General features: G+C 43.1%; 1 protein-coding gene across 1 annotated transcript in view; it reads right to left on the bottom strand.

Moving 5' to 3' along the window:
• CFAP299 (cilia and flagella associated protein 299) overlaps window positions 1-5640 on the bottom strand; it is a 317908-nt gene extending 312268 nt beyond the window's left edge. The window contains exon 1 of the mRNA XM_060776228.2: window positions 5497-5640. Coding sequence (XP_060632211.1) covers window positions 5497-5616 — 120 coding nt within the window. The 5' untranslated portion in view covers window positions 5617-5640. The remainder of the gene's footprint in view (window positions 1-5496) is intronic.
• Between the last annotated feature and the right edge of the window lie 14594 nt (window positions 5641-20234).

Here is a 20234-nt window from a genome sequence, read left to right as displayed (position 1 = left end):
AGTGCCTCATGCTGTGGTGACCCCCAACCATAAAATTATTTTCGTTGCTACCTCATAACTGTAAGTTTGCTACTGTTATGGATTGCAATGTAAATATCTAGGATGTATTTTCATTCACTTGTCCAAATTTGGCACAAATACCCAATACGCCCAAATTTGAATACTGGTGGGATTGGGGAGATTTATTTTGTCATTTGGAAGTTGGAGTTCATATAATCATAGAATCAAAGAGTTGCAAGAGACCTCATGGGCCATCCAGTCCAACCCTCTGCCAAGTGAACTATAAATCCCAAGTTGCTGGGATTTATAGTTCACCTACAATCAGAGCATTCTGAACTCCACCAACAATGAAATTGAATGAACCTTGGCACACAGAACCCCCAATACCAACAGAAAATACTGGAAGGGTTTGTGGGCATTGACCTTGAGTTTGGGAGTTCTAATTCACCTATATCCAGAGAGCACTGTGGACTCAAACAATGGTGGGTATGGACCAAACTTGGCATGAATACTTAATATGCACAAATGTCAACACTCGTAGAGTTTGGGGGAAAATAGATCTTGCCATTTGGGAGTTGTAGTTGCTGGTATTTATAGTTCATCTAAAACCAAAAAACATTCTGAACCACACCAATGATAGAATTGGGCCAAACTTCCCACAAAGAACTGCTATGACCAACAGAAAATGCCATGTTCTCTGATGGCCTTTGGTGACCTGCTGGCACTCCCTCATGACATCCCCAGGGGTCCTGACCCCCAGGTTGAGTAATACTGCACTACACCATAGGCCCTTCCACGTAGCCCTATATCCCAGAATATCAAGGCAGAAAATCCCACAATATCTGCTTTGAACTGGGTTATCTGAGTCCAAACTCAGATAATGTGGGATTTCCTGCCTCGATATTCTGGGATATAGGGCTGTGTGGAAGTGCCCCCAGAGGGATAAATAGATGAGAGAAAGACCTTTTTTGTCTTGGGACCCTTCCACACAGTCATATAACCCAGAATATCAAGGCAGATCATCCACAATATCTGTTCTGAACTGGCTTATCTGAGTCCACACTGCCAGATAATCCAGTTCAATGTGGATTTTATACAGCTATATGGAAGGGGCCTTAGAAACACCAACCCCAAAGAAGGAATTCCAGCAGTTATGGGTTTCCCCATCCTACCCTTTCTGTGATGGGCAAAACAACATGTCTCAAAAGGAACCTCCTTAAGTGACTCTTAAAGATGCAGGAGCCTCTGGGGTGTGTGTGTGTGCATCTAGAATTAATAGAGTTCGATACAACTTTAACTGCTATGCAATCATGGCAGTCATTGTTTGTTGAGGCACCAGCATTCTTTGGCAGAAAAGGCTAAAAACCTCATAGAACTACAACTCCCGTGATTCCATAGCACTGAGCCATGGCTCTGTATAATAGGCATGGGCAAACTTGGGCCCTCCAGGTGTTTTCGACTTCAACTCCCACAATGCCTAACAGCCTCAGACCCCTTCCTTTTCCCCCTAAGCCACTTATGCAGGAAAGGGAAAAGGGAAAGGGCCTGAGGCTCTTAGGAAGGCTGTATGGGAGTTGAAGTCCAAAACACCTGGAGGGCCCAAGTTTGCCCATAGCTGCTGTGGATACACCCTCAATTGTGTCAGTTGCCATCCTTACTTGCTACCTTTCCAATAGCTCCCCTTGCTTCCAATGGACATACCTGGCATTGTTTTTGTTCCTAAAATCCACTTGAGCATGATAAAGGAAGTGGCCACTGACTGCAAGCCTGAGCCAGGTGAAATCTTGGAATCTGTCCTGTTCTGGCTTGGATAAGGAACGCAGAAGGAGGCCTTCTCCAAAGATGTATCTAACCTGCAGAATGAATGCAGTTAGACACCACTTTAACTTCTATGGCATTGTGGGACTTGTAGTTTGGTGAGGCACCAGCACTCTTTGACACAGACCGTGTAAGGCAGTGGTTCTCAACCTGTGGGTCCCCAGGTGTTTTGGCCTACAACTCCCAGAAATCCCAGCCATTTTACCAGCTATTAGGATTTCTGGGAATTGAAGGCCAAAACATCTGGGGTTGAGAACCACTGGTGTAAGGCCTTGTAAAACTACAACTCCCAGGATCCCATAGAACTGAGGCATGTTAGTTAAAGTGGTGTCAAACTGCATTCATTCTATAGGACATGTTCAAGCTATGGATAGTGGAATCCGTGGATATACATATGCATTTGAGACTGTATCCATCAGAGACGAAGTGAGAAGTCATAGTAACTTTGTTGTCAATTGTACTTGTTTTCCCTTCCTTTTACTTTCTCATACACACACGCACACAGAGAGAGAGAGATAAAACTTGTAACCCACTTTGAGTCTCCTGCAGGAAAGATAAAGCTGGGTATAAATAAATATAGTAATAATAATACACTTGCAAATCATTTTCTTATCATTATATGATGATACACACAAAAATATCAGAGTAACATGACTTAAGGCAGTGTTTCTCAACCTTCCGAATGGCGCGACCCCTTAATACAGTTCCCCATATGGTGGTGACCCCCAACCATAAAATTATTTTTGTTGCTACTTCGTAACTGTAATTTTGATACTATTATGGATCGTAATGTAAAAATCTCATATGCAGGATGTATTTTCATTCACTGGACCAAATTCACTGGACAAATACCTGCTACATCCAAATTTGAATACTGGTGGGTTCGGGGTGTGTGTGTGTGCATTTTGACATTTTGGAGTTGTAATTCCTGGGATTTAAGGTACACCTACAGGCAAAGAGGATTCTGAACTCCACCAAGGATGGAGCTGAACCGACCTTGGCACACAAAACTTCCATGACTAATAGAAAATACTGGAAGGGTTTGGTGGGTGGGCATTGACCTTGAATTTTGGAGTTGTAGTTCACCTACATCCAGAGAGCACTGTGTACTCAAATAATGATGGATCTGGACCAAACTTGACACGGATACTCAATATGCCCAAATATGAGCACTGGTGGAGTTTGGGGAAAATATATCTTGGCATTTTGAAGTTGTAGTGGCTGGGATTTATAGTTCACCTACAATCAAAGAGCATGTGAACCCCACCAATGACCAAATTGTGCCAAACCTCCCACATAGAAACCCCATGACCAGCAGAAAATACTGTGTTTCCTGATGGTCTTTGGTGACCCCTCTGACACCCTCTCACGACCCCCCCCCCAGGGGTCCCAACCCCCAGGTTGAGAAACACTACCTTAAGGTAAAGATAAAGGTTTCCCATTGACATGAAGTCTAATCTTGTCCAACTCTGGGTGCTGATGCTCAATTCCATTTTTAAGCCAAAGACTGTAGACACATCCAAGGTCATAGGGCTGGCATGACTACCTTCCTGCTGAAGTATTACTGTGAAGTGGTATTCACAGTTGCATGTTTTTGGACTGCTAGGTTGGCAGAAGCTGGGGCTAAAAACGGGAGCTCACCTCGCTCCCCGGATTCAAACCAACAGTCTTTTGGTCAACAAGTTCAGCAGCTCAGCAGTATACCCTGCTGCGCCACCAGGGGGCCCTACATATATAATGACTGATAATATTATATGACTAATATAGTAGCAGCCAATAGTGAAAGGACCAAGGCAGTGACATCTCCAGCTCATCCCCTGTTTGGGTATCAGCCAGCACGTCAACGACTTAAATCTAGAAATAGTTTTATAAGATCTACAGAGACACTCGCTGGAACACCTCAGCAAGCGAGAGTCCAAAAGTGGCAGGCTCAAACCCAGAACCTCAACCAATGGCTGATACCAAATGAGAGATTCCCCCCTGGGCACACAGAGAACTGGGCGACTTGGAAGGCGCTGAACAGACTGCGCTCTGGCACCGCGAGATGCAGAGCCAACCTTCAGAAATGGGGCTACAAAGTGGAATCCGCGACATGCGAGTGTGGAGAAGAGCAAACCACTGACCACCTGCTGCAATGCACCCTGAGCCCTGCCACATGCACAATGGAGGATCTTCTTGCAGCAACACCAGAAGCACTCCAAGTGGCCAGCTACTGGTCAAAGGACATTTAACCAACTACTAAACTCAGAAGTTTTGTATTTGTCTGTTTGTTTGCTTTGTTCTATTAGAAATGTAATATAATGGACTGGTTGCTCTGACACGACAAATAATAAATAAATTGCAGTATAGTACAATATAATAATTTATAATACTTTTTTTGTCGTGTCAGGAGTGACTTGAGAAACTGCAAGTCGCTCCTGGTGTGAGAGAATTGGCCGTCTGCAAGGACATTGCCCAGGGGACGCCCGGATGTTTTGATGTTTTATCATCCTTGTGGGAGGCTTCTCTCATGTCCCCGCATGAGGAGCTGGAGCTGACAGAGGGAGCTCATCCGCGCTCTCCCCGGATTCGAACCTGCGACCTGTCGGTCTTCAGTCCTGCCGGCACAGGGGTTTAACCCACTGCACCACCAGGGGCTCCTAATATTGTACCATGCAAAATATATATATATTGTATATACATATAATATTACTAATAATATCGTAATGTAATATGATATAACAATATATTATAATATTGTAATATAATACTAATACGTTAATTATAATAGTACCGATAGTATATAATGATACATAATGATAACACTCTTTTATTATTGTATATTTGCATGTTTTAAGTTGTACTGTAATGTTTTAAATTGTGAACCGCTTTAAGTCTTCATATGGAGAGATAAGGTAAAGGTAAAGGTAGTCCCCTGACATGAAGTCCAGTCATGTCTGACTCTGGGGTGTGGTACTCATCTCCATTTCTAAGCCGAAGAGCCAGCGTTGTCCGTAGACACCTCCAAGGTCATGTGGCCGGCATGACTGCATGGAGCGCCGTTACCTTCCCGTGGAGTGGTACCTATTGATCTACTCACATTTGCATGTTTTCGAACTGCTAGGTTGGCAGAAGCTAGGGCTGACAGCAGAAGCTCACGCCGCTCCCCGGAATCGAACCTGCGACCTTTTGATCAACAAGCTCAGCAGCTCAGCGCTTTAACCCACTGCGCCACCGGGGGCTCCATGGAGAGATAAAGTGGGATATAAATAAGTAAACTGCACTAAATCTACAGTGTGGATGCACCCTTATTGACTTATATGCATTCTTCCACAAGCATCTAAACTGTAGAATTATTATTATTATTATTATTTAATTATTATTAAAAATTAAAAATAAACTATAGAATTAATGCAGTTTGACCATGCTTTAGCTGCCCGTGGCTCTTGGGATTTGTAGTTTGGTGAATCACCAGCACTCTTTGGAAAAGAAAACTAAAGACCTTGGAAAACTACAAATCCCACGATTCCATAGCAAATACCATGATTCCATAGAGCAGTTAAGCTACATTAATTCCACACTGTAGAGATGCCCCATCCATAGTGAGTGGGAAGGGGAGGGGGGGGATAAACACGCGCGTGCACTCTGCACGTGCTCAGAGGCACTCCTCCCACCGTGCCTTACAACCTCCCCTCTCACCTCCAGGTAATAGAGGTCCTGCGTGGTGATCTGAGAGTCCAGGTAATCTTCGTAGGTGTTAAACTGGGTCACAATTTGGTCCAAAGCTGCCGAAGCGTCGTCGCCTTCGATGCCCGCCATGCCTAGTACCTAAGACAGCCTCAGCGTCCTTGGCAACAGGACTTCGCTTCTTCAACTGTCAATCATTGGCAGAGCCCCGCCTATTTTGCTTCAGGCGGCCAATCGCTCTGCGACTTCGTGAAACAGCCACGCCTCCATTCCTCCTTGCCCCACCTACAAATAAACTCAGCTTCCAGGTACTGAATTGCTCTCTATCAGCACTTCTTTTTCAATGGCTCTGAACTCTTCGGTTCAGAAAAGCCAAGGAAAAAGGTATTCCACCCCCTTTTGGGGATCTTAAAATTATAGAATCAAAGAGTTGGAAGAGACCTCATGGACCATCCAGTCCAACCCCATTCTGCCAAGAAGCAGGAATATTGCATTCTAATCACCCCTGACAGATGGCCATCCAGCCTCTGCTTAAAAGCTTCCAAAGAAGGAGCCTCCACCACACTCCGGGGCAGAGAGTTCCACTGCTGAACGGCTCTCACAGTACGTTGGGCCAGAACAGTATAGGGTTTTATAGATAAAAACCAGCACTTTGAATTGTGCTCAGAATGGGATCGGCAGCCAGTGAAGCTGACATAACAGGAGGTGGTATGTTCCCTGTATGACGCTCTGGTGAGTAGTCTAGCTGCCACCCGTTGGACTAGTTGGAGTTTCCGAACTGTCTTCAAAAGCAACCCCATGTAGAGCATGTTGCAGTAATCTATTTGGGATGTGACAAGAGCGTGTACCACTGTGGCCAGATCAGACTTCCCAAGATACGGGCGCAGCTGGCGCACAAGTTTTAATTGTGCAAAACTCTCCCGGCCACTGCCAAGACATGGGGTTCCACGCTAAGTGAGGACTCCAGGATTACTCCCAAACTGCAAACCTGCATCTTCAGAGGGAGTTGTAACCCCATCCAACACACGCTGTAACCCTATACCCTGTTCGGCCTTACTACAGACCAGTAGGACCTCTGTCTTGTCTGGATTTACTGAATTTATACCCACACTGTTGTTGTCAAATCCAATGTATGGTGACTGCCTGAAGGAGAGACATCTGGGGCTGCATCTACACTGTAGAATTAATACAGTTTGATATCACTTTAACTGATCCAATGAGGTTCATGGGCTACATACTAAATGTCTTCCCTTCTATCTACAAGATACTACAAAAGGAGCCCTTCTTACCATAGGAGTATGTGTGTGTAAGGGAGACAAAGGGTGCAACTGCACTGTAGAATTACTGCAGTTTGATACCACTTTAACTTCTACGGCTCAATGCTATGGAATCCTTAGATATCCAGGGCTGTATCTACATCACACATGGGCAAACTTTGGCCCTTCAGGTGTTTTTGACTCTAACTCCCACAATTCCTAAAAACCGGTAGTACTCTCTGGATGTAGGTGAACTACAACTCCAAAACTCAAGGTCAATGCCCACCAAACCCTTCCAGTATTTTCTGTTAGTCATGGGAGTTCTGTGTGCCAAATTTGGTTCAGTTCCATCATTGGTGGAGTTCAGAATGCTCTTTGATTGTAGGTGAACTATAAATCCCAGCAACTACAACTCCCAAATGATAAAATCAATCCTTCCCCCCCCCCCCCCCCAAACGTTCTATGGCTCAATGCTATGGAATCCTTGTAGTCTGGTGAGGCACCAGCACTTTTTGACAGAGAAGGCTAAAGACCTTGTAAAACTGCAGTCCCCATGATTCTACAGCCATGAGCCATAACAGTTAAAGTGCTGTCAAACTGTATTAGATCTGCAGTGTACACTTAAGAAATCCAGTTCCTGATTACATGATAAATATATACTATTTTTTGTTGTTGTGTCAGGAGTGACCTGAAAAACTGCAAGTCACTTCTGGTGTGAGAGAATTGGCCGTCTGCAAGAACGTTGCCCAGGGGACGCCTGGATGATTCTGATGTTTTATCATCCTTGTGGGAGGCTTCGCTCATGTCCCCGCATGAGGAGCTGGAGCAGATAGAGGGAGCTCATCCGCCTCTCCCCGGATTCGAACCTGCGACCTGTCGGTCTTCAGTCCTGCCGGCACAGGGGTTTAACCCACTGCGTGACCGGGGGCTCCATAATATATAATATGATTGATAATACATACTATGACCCACATGGCTTAAGAAAGACCACTTCAGTTGTAATGATACCCCCGAAAATCGGCTGCTTCCATCAGCCAAGTTGCTTCACTCTGTCTGATGGTAAAATCTAACCAGATACGAGTCTCTTTGGGGAGCTTCCAGCCTCAACAACCTCATTTCGAAGTCTCAAGGAGCTCCGCTGAGTGACAGCCTCAACTATTTGCTTTCCCAAGAGATCCCCAGAGGAATTGGGATGATTGTCAGCAAGTTGAATCTCAACCCTGATCAGTACAAGAGAGACTCTTCTCTTCCCTGCTGATGGGTCTCAAAGCATATGGGGAAGATAACCCGATGTGACTTTCTCTCTTGTAGCTTCCTATTATTCGTATTTTTAGCACAGCAAACTTTTGCACACGCAAAAAGATGGATGGAAATGCCATGAAAGCAAGCTGAAATGCATCTTAATGAACTCTAGAAAGATACCACCTTTCAGCAAAGGATTTTTTTTAGTTAGATGGCTCTGTTTTAAAACAGGGGGTGTATTTCAATCAGTGAGCCTTTATCCTAACATTATAAAACCCTGATTCATACAAACACACAGTTGAAAGGAGCCACATAGGACATTGCATACACACATACAAAACTTCAGCTCAAGGGAGGAAATCCGGCAAGAGCATCCCCTGCAGTTATTAGTCTGCTTTTTGAAGAAAGAGATCTCACTGCCTTCCTAGGTAATTGGTTCCATTGTTGAACAAAAAGTGCTTACTGTCATTGAACTTTGAGAAAACCAAAGTGCTCCTCCAGCAGTCACCAGCCAATCCCCCTCCAATGCCAGAAATACAGCTTAATGGTGTAACATTAGAAAATGTTGACCATTTCCACTACCTTGGCAGCCACCTCTCCACCAAAGTCAACATCGACACTGAAATACAACACCACCTGAGCTCTGCAAGTGCAGCTTTTTTCTGAATGAAGCAGAGAGTGTTTGAGGACCGGGACATCCGTAGGGATACCAAGGTGCTTGTTTATAAAGCTATTGTCCTCTCAACCCTGCTACACACCTGCGAGACGTGGACTGTCTACAGATGTCACAAGCAACTCCTGGAACGATTCCATCAGCGCTGCCTCTGGAAAATCCTGAAAATCTCTTGGGAAGACAAGCAGTGAAATATCAGTGTGCTGGAAGAAGCAAAGACGACAAGCATTGAAGCGATGGTTCTCTGCCATCAACTCTGTTGGACCGGATGCCCAACCAGTGTCTCACAAAGCAGTTGCTCTATTCCGAACTCAAGAATGGAAAAAAGAATGTTGGAGGACAGGAAAAGAGAGTTAAAGATGGGCTCAAAGCCAACCTTTAAAACTCTGTCATAGATACTGAGAACTGGGAAGCCCTGGCCCTTGAGCACTCCAGCTGGAGGTCAGCTGTGACCAGCAGTGCTGTAGAATTTGAAGAGGCACGAATGGAGGACGAAAGAGAGAAACGTGCCAAGAGGCCTTCCCAATTTTACTGCCATGGTTCAGTGCAATGGAATCCTGGGATTTGTGGGTTAGTGAGGCTTGGTGTTAGTTTAGTCCACTATATTAGAAGGCGGAGGAGATGAGCTGAGTGAACCCGTTCAGAATTTTTTCCCCATTGTTAGGGCAAATCTGAATAATGTTGAAAGTTTTCAACCCCCTATTCACATTGGCTTCTTTAGTGAGATAGTTCAATGGTGGGGGGAAAGATGCTGGTCATAATGATACGTGGAGAGAAAAAATACATTTGGTCCTCCTATGGACAAATTCTGCTTCCAAACCATCCTTACTTAGAAATATTCAAACAAAAATTCCAAAAAGTAAACATTTAATGTATTGTCGAAGGCTTTCATGCCCGGAATCACTGGGTTGTTGTAGGCTTTTCAGGGTATATGGCCATGTTCAAGAAGCATTCTCTCCTGACGTTTCACCTGCATCTATGGCAGGCATCCTCAGAGGTTGTGAGGTCTGCTGGAAACTAGGAAAACAGATATATAACCCCAATTTTCTTCATTTCCAACAGACCTCACAACCTCTGAGGATGCCTGCCATAGATGGAGGCGAAACGTCAGGAGAGAATGCTTCTAGAACATGGCCATATAGCCCAAAAAACCTACAACAACCCAGTAAACATTTATTTTGCCATTTTATATAAGGGAAAACATTTTAATATGTTGTTGTATATAATGGGACTAAAGCATCCTTGAGTTTTGCTATCCACAGGGGAGGTCTAGACCCACAATATGAGATGCCTTGAAAGAAAAATTTGTTTTGTTCGTAGTGGATAGCAGTATTATACACAGAGCTTGCGCGGGGACATGAGAGAAGCCTCCCACAAGGATGCTAAAAACATCAAAATCATCCAGGCATCTCCTGGGCAACGTCCTTGCAGACAGCCAATTCTCTCACACCAGAAGCGACTTGCAGTTTCTAAAGTCGCTCCTGACACGAAAAAAAACAACAACACAGAGCTTGCAAATGTTACTTATTGGAATTACAACTCTCAGGATTCTGTACTGTCATATAGTAATACTGGCTGGGATTTTCAGAGAGCTGTCATCCAAAAAAAAAAAAAGTGATACTTTGGTTAAGCTATAATTATTAGTAAGACAGTGGGAGGTCAAAGCAAATCTTCACTTGTCCTTTGCTGCTGGGGATAAAAATCCAAATTCAGCCATTGCAGTTCAAGTGCCTGAGCATGGCTTTCACAGTGGTGTCATCTAAGGTGAATTACTCTGAATCCTAGACTTGTATTTGGTGTCAGCTGGAGAGAAATTCATAAACAGACACATTGGATGAAGCAGAAGCACTCCAAGAGGGATGGTGGCACACGCTTTCGCAAAATCCATGAACTTTCATCAAAAGCCCAGGACCCTTTCTGCTGCTATCACATTTATCCTCAAGGACAGATAGATTGCCAGGCCTGCATTATTTAAAGAATGCTTAGAGCTGAGAAAACGATGAGTGATTTCAAAAAAAGGAAAGTCCTATACTCTTTGCTTTAAAAAGCACTTGAGGCAGAGCAATAAGGGGCATCTGCAGGGCTGTTCTTTTGAGCTCCTTCTAACATGAAAGTACATTGGCTATTCACACATACATAACATAACTGCTATGTAGTTGACCTAAACAAAAGCAGATTCTGAGTGAATTCAGGTTTGGAGACTCCAAATTGCTGGGACCTTTCCTAGGTGTGTAGGCCAGCAGAAATGATGCAGCATTTAAGGCACTACTATCTGTATTATCCCAGCAATATTTTTGCACTTCATTCTGTTCTGCAAATAATCTCTAGACTAATGTGGGTCCTCCTTCTTAGACTATTCTTTTTCATTACACAAAACACTACTGTCAATCATTCATAATAGGGTTCTCTCTCTCTGGCTCACTTATTAGCACGCATCTCTACATATGCTTCTAAGTCAGCTATTAACATATGCCAACCACATGAATTTCATAGGTTTTCTGTGGCAAAGAATACTCAGATGGTTTTGCCAGTTCCTCTATAATATGGCCTAAGCCATTTAGTATTTGTTACTGTGCTTCCATACAAGTACGAACCAGGGCTGACCCTGCTTAGCTTTAAATATTAGATGGGATTTGGTGCCTATAGGACACATGTCTCAAACGCAAGGCCCAAGGGCTGCATCTGGATTGCTGTGTCATTTTATGTGCCCTCCAGATGCTGGACTACGGCTCATGTCTTCTTTACCATTAGACATCATGACTAGAACTGTCTGGAGCTGTGACACAGTAACATCTGGAAGACTGCCATTTGTTCTGTTTAGTTAGGATAGTGGGGTTTGGATTTAGAGACTAGGTTTGTGAATATGATAGTTGACTTTAAAATGCCCTTTAATCTTTTCTCAACCTCAGAGCCACAAGTGTAGTTGGGTTGCATTTCTCATTATCCATATGGCAGATAATCTAAAGTGATGAGAGTTGTTGTTCAATAACACCTGGGATCCAAATTGGGTAAAACTGAAGAACACTACTATGTGTATGTATGTGTGTGTGCATGTATATGTGTGTGTGTGTGTGTGTGTGTGTGTGTGTAGACACTGAGAACTGGGAAGCCCTGGCCCTTGAGCGCTCCAGCTGGAGGTCAGCTGTGACCAGCAGTGCTGCAGAATTTGAAGAGGCATGAATGGAGGGTGAAAGAGAGAAACGTGCCAAGAGGATGGCGCATCAAGCGAACCCCAACCGAGACAGCCTTCTACCTGGAAACCAATGCCCTCACTGCAGGAGAAGATGCAGATCAAGAATAGGGCTCCACAGTTACCTACAGACTCACCAGTACACTGATCCTGGAAGACTATCCTACTCAGCCAACAATTGATTGCCTAGGTAAGTAAGTAAGTGTGTACAGTAGAGTCTTGTTTATCCAACCTTCACTCATCCAATGTTCTGGATTATCTAACACAGTCTGCCTCCCACCCGGATTCACAGCTCTTTCAATACATTGTGATGTTTTGGTGCTAAATTCGTAAATACAGGAATTACTACATAACATTACCATGTATTGAACTGCTTTTTTCTGTTGATTTGTTATAAAACATGATGTTTTGGTACTTAATTTGTAAAATCATAATATAATCTGACATTTAAGAGACTTTTCCTTAATCCATCCTTATTATCCAACATTTTCGCTTATCCAATGTTCTGCCGGCCTGTTCATGCTGGATAAGTGAGACTCTACTGTGTGTGTGTGTGTGTAGAGAGAGAGAGAGTTGTCCATCTGTATCCATGGATTCTCCATCCATGGACTCAATGACCATCGATGGAAATGAGCTTGACACCCCTGGTTTAGGGTATCTAATCTACTGTTTCAGCCACCAGTTTATAAAGCAAAGAATACATAGACATTGTTTGCTGTTTTCTTCCTCTGAAATATAGCCTACTGTTGTTTTGGAAATCATATTCCGACAAAAGAAAGGACTTAAATTTTTGCAGCCAACCTGATACTTAACCAATTGTTGGAAACTGATGTTCAAAGACCTATTTCACATTCAAGATTATAGCTAACTCATGAAAGCTCAAGAATATACATGTGAAGTTCAGAACTCATTGAGTTAGGAAGCTTACTGCCAGCTCTTCATCTTGATGACTTCTTCAGAACAGCTAGAAAAATATGCCAGCTAACATTTTGATTTAAAAGCACACTTGTTTAAAGCCCTTAGAAAGCTTTTGAATATCCCCCTTTTTTTCCTTCTCTGCTCTAAGCTTTTCAGAACCGTGTGTTAGGTGTTTATATCTTATTAATATTTTTTAAAAAATCTTCTGTCTTTCATGTAGAAGTGCAATATTCTAACTATCAGACTTTCCAAATGGGCAGTTTTTAGTGGGCAAATTTCTCACAGCTGGGACAAGAAAGGGTTAACTGATGCGCTTAGATTCTTATCTATAAGAAGCCACTGCGGCACATTTGCAGGCAATCAGTGCCTGAGCATTATTTGTGATAGCAGCTGTTCTAGACTGGGTCATTAGCACTGGGGGGGGGGGGGGGAGACGCTTGGCATTAATTTCAAATATGCATATGGCAATGGCAATCTTCCAAACAGGATATGGGTGTCATTCTGGATCAGGAGAGGGCTCCGTTTGGGGAAGCATTTTCCAGCAGTGATTAGACAAGAGACCACATACAGAGCATAGACCAAGCCTTTCACGTATTAGCTGTCTCCAGTGTTGAAAGATTTAAGTCTATTGCATCTCAACATGGAGGTTCAAATTAGCTATAGTGCTGAATAATTATTAGAAAATCAACCTCCAAGGGAAAATGGCAATTGAATCCATAAAACAGCCATTAACAAACCTATCCCAGATTTGTGTTTGTTTTCTTTTTAACACCCATCGCTTCTTATAATTGTTCATTCACATTTGCATATGTAACTTTTGTGGATTAAACGATTCACAGTTTTGATTGACACAACCACTCTAGGAAATCCCTTGGTCTTCTGGTGGAAATTGACCATAGAGGTATGCTCAGAGGGGTGACAGAGGGGTCACCAAAGACTATCAGAAAACATTTTTTTTTTTGGTCATGGAGATTCTGTGTGGGAAGTTTGGCCCAATTCTATCATATGTTGTTTGGGCTTAGCCCCATGTAAGCCGCTCCGAGTCCCCACAGGGGAGATGGTGGTGGGGCATAAATAAAAGTTATTATTATTATTATTATTATTATTATTATTATTGTTATTATTATTATTATTATTATTGGTGGGGTTCAGAATGCTTTTTGATTGTAGGTGAACTATAAATCCCAGCAACTACAACTCCCAAATTTATTTATTTATCGTGTCAGGGGCAACCAGACAATTGTATTACATTTCTAACAGAACAAAACAAACAAACAGAAACAAAACAAAATTTGCAAGCTTGGTAGTTGATTAAATGTCCTTTGACCAGTATCTGGCCACTTGGAGTGCTTCTGGTGTTGCCGCAAGAAGGTCCTCCATTGTGCATGTGGCAGGGCTCAGGTTGCGTTGCAGCAGGTGGTCAGTGTTTTGCTCTTCTCCACACTCGCATGTTGTAGATTGCACTTTGTAGCCCCATTTCTTAAGATTGGCTCTGCATCTTTTGGTACCAAAGCGCAGTCTGTTCAGTGCCTTCCAAGTTGCCCAGTCTTCTGTGCCCAGCAACTACAATTCCCAAATGTTGAGCTCTGTTTTCCACAAACTCCACCAGTGTTCACATTTGGGCATATTGAGTATTCATGCCAAGTTTGGTCCAGATCCATCATTGCTTGAGTCCACAGTGCTCTCAGGATGTTGGTGAACTACAACTCCAGAATGAAAGGTCAATGCCCACCAAAACCTTCCAGTATTTTCTGTTGGTCATGGAAGTTCGGTGTACCAAGTTTGGTCCAACTCCATTGTTGGTGGAGTTCAGAATGCTCTTTTATTGTAGGTGAACTATAAATCCCAGCAACTACATTTCTAAAATGACAAAATCAATCCCCCCCAACCAAACCCCACCAGTATTTAAATTTTGGTGTGCCTGGTTTGCAGAATCATGATCCAACTCTTATCCTACTACACTATGCTAGCTCTGTAGCTCCCAAAATCTGTCTAAACCCAGGTTTCAAATGCAGAGCCTGTTAAAGTTGCTTTTTGAATTGCAACACCCAGAATCTCTCAATTATTCTCTCTGGGAATTGTGGGAGTTACATTCCAAAAGGCCAATTTTCAAAGCTCTACCAAAATCTGACTTTCTTTATTTAATATTCAAAACCCCTTAGCACCTGGCCATTTCCATCACTTCGCACTACTAACACTGGCCCAGGAATTTCCTCCACACAACATTGTTATTCACGTATTTCCAGATTTAGAAATCGGAGGCTCACACGCTGCCAGTTCAAGATCTGATTGGACATGGACAGGTGCCAAATACCACTTGCTCTTGTTAATGCAGGGTCAATTCATCAAACAGTTTTGCCATCAATTGTAATCAAGGTCATGTTTATGAGCAAATGGTTACCATTCGGGTTGGATAGCTCTTTCATTATATCAATTAGCCACGTGGATTCATAGACAACCTTTATCTCACCACCAAATGGCAAGTAGCAATTGCACAGATACTGAATTCAGCAGGAATTCAGCAGGACTTGCTTCTGAGAAGATACAGATAGGTTTTCATTGCTTTTTTTCCCAAACATGCAGTTTCTCACTGCTGTCTTTTGTCTCTGCATTTTTGCAGCGGCCTCTCACTATATTACACTGCACATTTTCTCTTATTGGAGTCAGCTAAAGAAATTTGATACCTGAGATGGAAGTCCAAATGATCGTCCCTATTATTAATTAAATAAATTGAACAAAAGGCACTTTATAGGTCTTTAATGAGAACCTAAAAATCTGCTACCAGTAGCAGTTTATACTGCTTAATGGAAGAGTAAACATAAAGGATACTCCTGGATCATTGTTATTCTGCATCACAGTGTGATTTCAAATGGATATAGTGTATGGATGGCATTGTTTTTATTGTACACGCCAATGAACTTTAGATGAACAAGGTTTTCTTGTTCATCTAAAGCATGATAGGAGGGGGGAACTTAGGGTCAAAGTAGGTTTAGATATTATACAGCACCAGAATGAAACCTAGTAAAGGTAGTCCCCTGACATTAAGTCCAGTCATGTCTGACTCTGGGGTGTGGTGCTCATCTCCATTTCTAAGCCGAAGAGCCAGCGTTGTCCGTAGACACCTCCAAGGTCATGTGGCCGGCATGACTGCATGGAGCGCCGTTACCTTCCCGCCGGAGCGGTACCTATTGATCTACTCACATTTGCATGTTTTCGAACTGCTAGGTTGGCAGAAGCTAGGGCTGACAGCGGAAGCTCACACCGCTCCCCGGAATCGAACCTGCGACCTTTCGATCAACAAGCTCAGCAGCTCAGTGCTTTAACCCACTGCGCCACCGGGGGCTCCAGAATGAAACCTACAGGCAGGTAAAACAATGTTATGGGAGCACTACTCTAATCATAGGTAAAGGTAAAGGTTTTCCCCTGACATTAAGTCCAGTCGTGTCCGACTCTGGGGTGTGGTGCTCATCTCCATTTCTAAGCCGAAGAGCCAGCGTTGTCCGTAGACGCCTCCTAGGTCATGTGGTCGGCATGACTGCATGGAGCGCTGTTACCTTCCCGCCAAAGCGGTACCTATTGATCTACTCACATTTGCATGTTTTCAAACTGGCAGAAGCTGGGGCTGACAGCGGAAGCTCATGTTGTTCCCTGGGAAAAGCAAGTGGAGGAAATTCCTTCCTTCTCTGGTTTCAAACTTGCTTCTCTGGCTTGAGCCAAAACCAGGGACCAGAAGCAGGGAAAAGCTGAATAATTTCTGACTCACTTCATGAGTCGTAACAAAAATGGTGGAAAAAGCTTCGGAAGAGCAAAGGGACTTCTGGTTTTCTTAAAAATGTTGAAATCACTTCAAAAAGGTAATTATTCCAACTTTATTCCGAATAACGAAGATTCTGACTGTACCTAACCATGCCTAGTGTTTAGCAGAGGCATCAATTTAGAGGATGAGGACCTTTTCATAGTACAGTTCATTGCTGTAGATTAAATGTTGCTGCTGGAACAATACAGGTAAATGTTCATTGTTGTAGGTGAACTGACGGCAGGCTGAACCACACTCATCCTAACAATGATGACTATTAAGTCACAAAGGGAAGAAGGAAAGGCTATTAACAGCATCATCATCATCAACAGCAACAAGACTCTCTGTAACATAGGAATGCTCCTGTAACATTGGCATGCAACATAAATATCACGTTTCTAGCCCTTATACATAAATAGGCATATAAGAAGCGACTTTGTCCTGAGTAAGAAATTGGTCCATCTAGCACAATACAGTACTACCAATTCTAACCTACAGCAACTCTATGGGAATTTTCTTTCTTAGCCTTTCCTGGGAATTCTTGCTGTTCTTTGGTGAACTTTTGATCCAATCATGGACTTCACTTAAATTCAGAAATCTGATGTGTTTGGATGTATCCATTGATATATAGATGTTGTTTGATGTTGCCTGGAAAGTTGTTTCTGACACATTGTGACTCCAAAGTAAATTGGAAACTGCTGAGTTTCCCCAAGGGGAGAAAAGTGGTATATAAATGTAGTGAATAATAATTAATGATTAATAAATCTATCATAGGTTTTTCGTGGCAAGATTTGCTCAAAGGAGGTTCGTCTTCCTCTGAGGCTGAGAGAGTGTGGCTTGCCCAAGGTTACCCATGAGTTCTTCATGATCTAGCAGGAATTGGAACCCTGGTTTCCAGAGTTGTAGTTCAATGTTCAAAACACTAAATCTCACTAGAGAGAATAAATGCATAAATGAATAATTTGTGTGAAGCCAAAGATGTCAGGCAGATTAAAACAGTGTATGCAGTTGCAGAATCCAGATTTTCTTGGTGCATAATAGATTTTGCCTTGATGTAAAAATTTCCTACTACTTTCCCCCTCTTCTAGAGACAGCTTTCTAAATCCTCATGTGAGCATGGTCATTGCTGGACATTGTAGGGTTTTTTTCCAAGTTCCAATTTAAAAAGAGAACCCAAAGTTGCAGATTACACACTAAGCCAGGGACCTGTTCGCACTATATAATTATAGCACTGTTATTCCACTAACTCTGATAAAATACCAGGATTTTCAGTCTAGGGAGGAGTCTTTAGAGTACTGAGCCAGGACATTCTAGTAGCTCAGAAGACTACAATCCTTAAGTATACAACAAAAATGGTACCATGGCATTTAAAGTGAATATAGTTGGCTCTCCACATTTGTGGGTTCAACTTTTGTGGAATCAATAATTTGTGCATCTCATTGATATGTTCTCTCTTGGAATCTGTAGATTGTCCAGCACAACCATCTGATCAAATTCTGGTGGGTGGTGAGAATAAAGTCATGCTTGAGGATGTAGAGATTTCTAGAGAGATTTGTGGTTTACCATCTTTCATTGGGGCTTTGTGTCCCTAGGTTTTCCCTTGACATTAAGTCCAGTTATGTCCGACTCTGGGGGTGCGGTGCTCATCTCCATTTCTAAGCCGAAGAGCCAGCATTGTGCATAGATACCTACAAGGTCATGTGGCCGGCATGACTGCATGGAGTGCTGTTACCTTCCTGCCAGAGCAGTACCTATTGATCTAGTCACATTTGGATGTTTTTTTTAACTGCTAGGTTGGCAGAAGCTGGGGCTAACAGCGGGAGCTCACCCCACTCCCTGGATTCGGACCTGTTACATTTCAGTCAGCTAGTTCAGCAGCTCAGCGGTTTAACCCACTGCGCCACTGGAGCCTCCCGAAACTCCACAAATGGGAACCCCGTACCTATGTCATAGATGCCTTCTATACTGCCATATAATCCAGATTATCAAAGCAGATAATCTGGATTTTATATGTCATTGTAGAAGGGGCCTTAATCTGAATGGATAAACCCTCTTTTTGTGTGTATGCAAGGAATACTTACTTACCTATCTATGGCTCCAGATATGACTTATAGGGTTTGCAATAAATGATTGATAAACACACTGCTCGTGCATATCCACAGAATATGATTCAGCCCTTTGTTTTGTAGCCCCCATCATATTCTCAAAGGTGGTCTGATCCTCCATGGCACATGGCCAGCCTTTAAATAGTTCCAGTAACTGGAAGGGTAAGAGGGCCCATTCACCTTTGGAAAAGGAACCTCGGGAGAAGGTTTTGCTTCCTGAATAAAACACTTGTTAATAGGCCATGACAGTACCGTCTGTCATCTGATCCATGTTTAGGTCTCATTTCCCTCCATCGGTCATATAAAGCAGCAACAGCAGTAATGTTGTTCTCCCCGCCACACTCTTCTCTTTGGACCTATAATAGCAGGAATTCCAGAGGGTCATAGCAGAGGTATTTTAAACACAGACGTGGAAGCAATGAGGTTGATGGACAGAATAAGACGTGCTCTTCCACCTGTCCCAAGGAACAGCAGGAGAGAAATCAGGGTCATCTGGAATGGAAAAGCTTTCTTCCTTCTCCTTGATCCCCTCGCTTGCCTCCCTGGGGAAGGGAGAGAAAAGAGGAAACAGGCCTTCCACCCCATGCTGCCTTAAGAACACACTCGGAAAGAAAGGGATGGAGATAGACTAGAGCGGATTAAATTTATAGCACAGGATTCAAAGTTTGGTATGTCTGTAAATAAAATGAATTGGAACCAACCCTTAAAAATGCACAGTGATAAAGAAATAGGTACACAATGCCTCATGGACTCATACACATCCCAAAGTTTCCAGTGCTAACATCTTCATGGAGCATTTGGGTACAATATCTGCCCTGTTCTTTTTCTTTCTGCAAAATGTTCAACATAGATAGAGCTGACTTTACTGTTAGAGGAAACAGCAAATTTGGGATTTTGTGAGATGATAGTAATTTGTTTATTATCAGGTCTATTATGATTTTGTTTTTACTGCCAGGTATTTGTGAGATTGTTGAAGGTTTTCATGGCCGGAATCACTGGGTTGCTATGAGTTTTCCAGGCTGTATGGCCATGTTCCAGAAGCATTCTCTACTGATATTTCACCCACATCTCAGAGGTTGTGAGGTCAGTTGGATATTAGGAGCCCCTGGTGGTGCAATGACTTCAACCCTTGTACCAGCAGGAGTGCTGACAAAAAGGTCGATGGTTCGAATCTAAGGAGCGGGGTGAGCTCCCGTCGGCTCCAGCTTCTCATGCAGGGACATGAGAGCAACCTCCCACAAGATTGGGAGGCATCTGCTGAGTAACATCCTTGCATCATGTGGCCAATTCTCTCATACCAGAAGTGATTTGCAGTTTCTGAAGTTGCTCCTGACACACACACACACACATACACACAAACTAGGCATGTGAAGTTTATATATCCATGGAATGTCCAGTATGGGAAAAAGAATTCTCGTCTGTTTGAGGCAAGTGTGAATGTTGCAGTTGGCCACCTTGATTAGCATTTAATGGCCTTGTAGCTTCAAAGGCTGGCTGGTTGCTGCCTGGGGGATCCTTTGTTGGGAGGTGTTAGCTGGCCGTGATTGCTTCTTGTCTGGAATTCCCTTGG

Source organism: Anolis sagrei, chromosome 5, assembly GCF_037176765.1.
Source record: "Anolis sagrei isolate rAnoSag1 chromosome 5, rAnoSag1.mat, whole genome shotgun sequence".
Taxonomy (NCBI): Eukaryota; Metazoa; Chordata; class Lepidosauria; order Squamata; family Dactyloidae; genus Anolis; species Anolis sagrei.
This window is presented reverse-complemented; position numbering and strand designations above follow the sequence as displayed.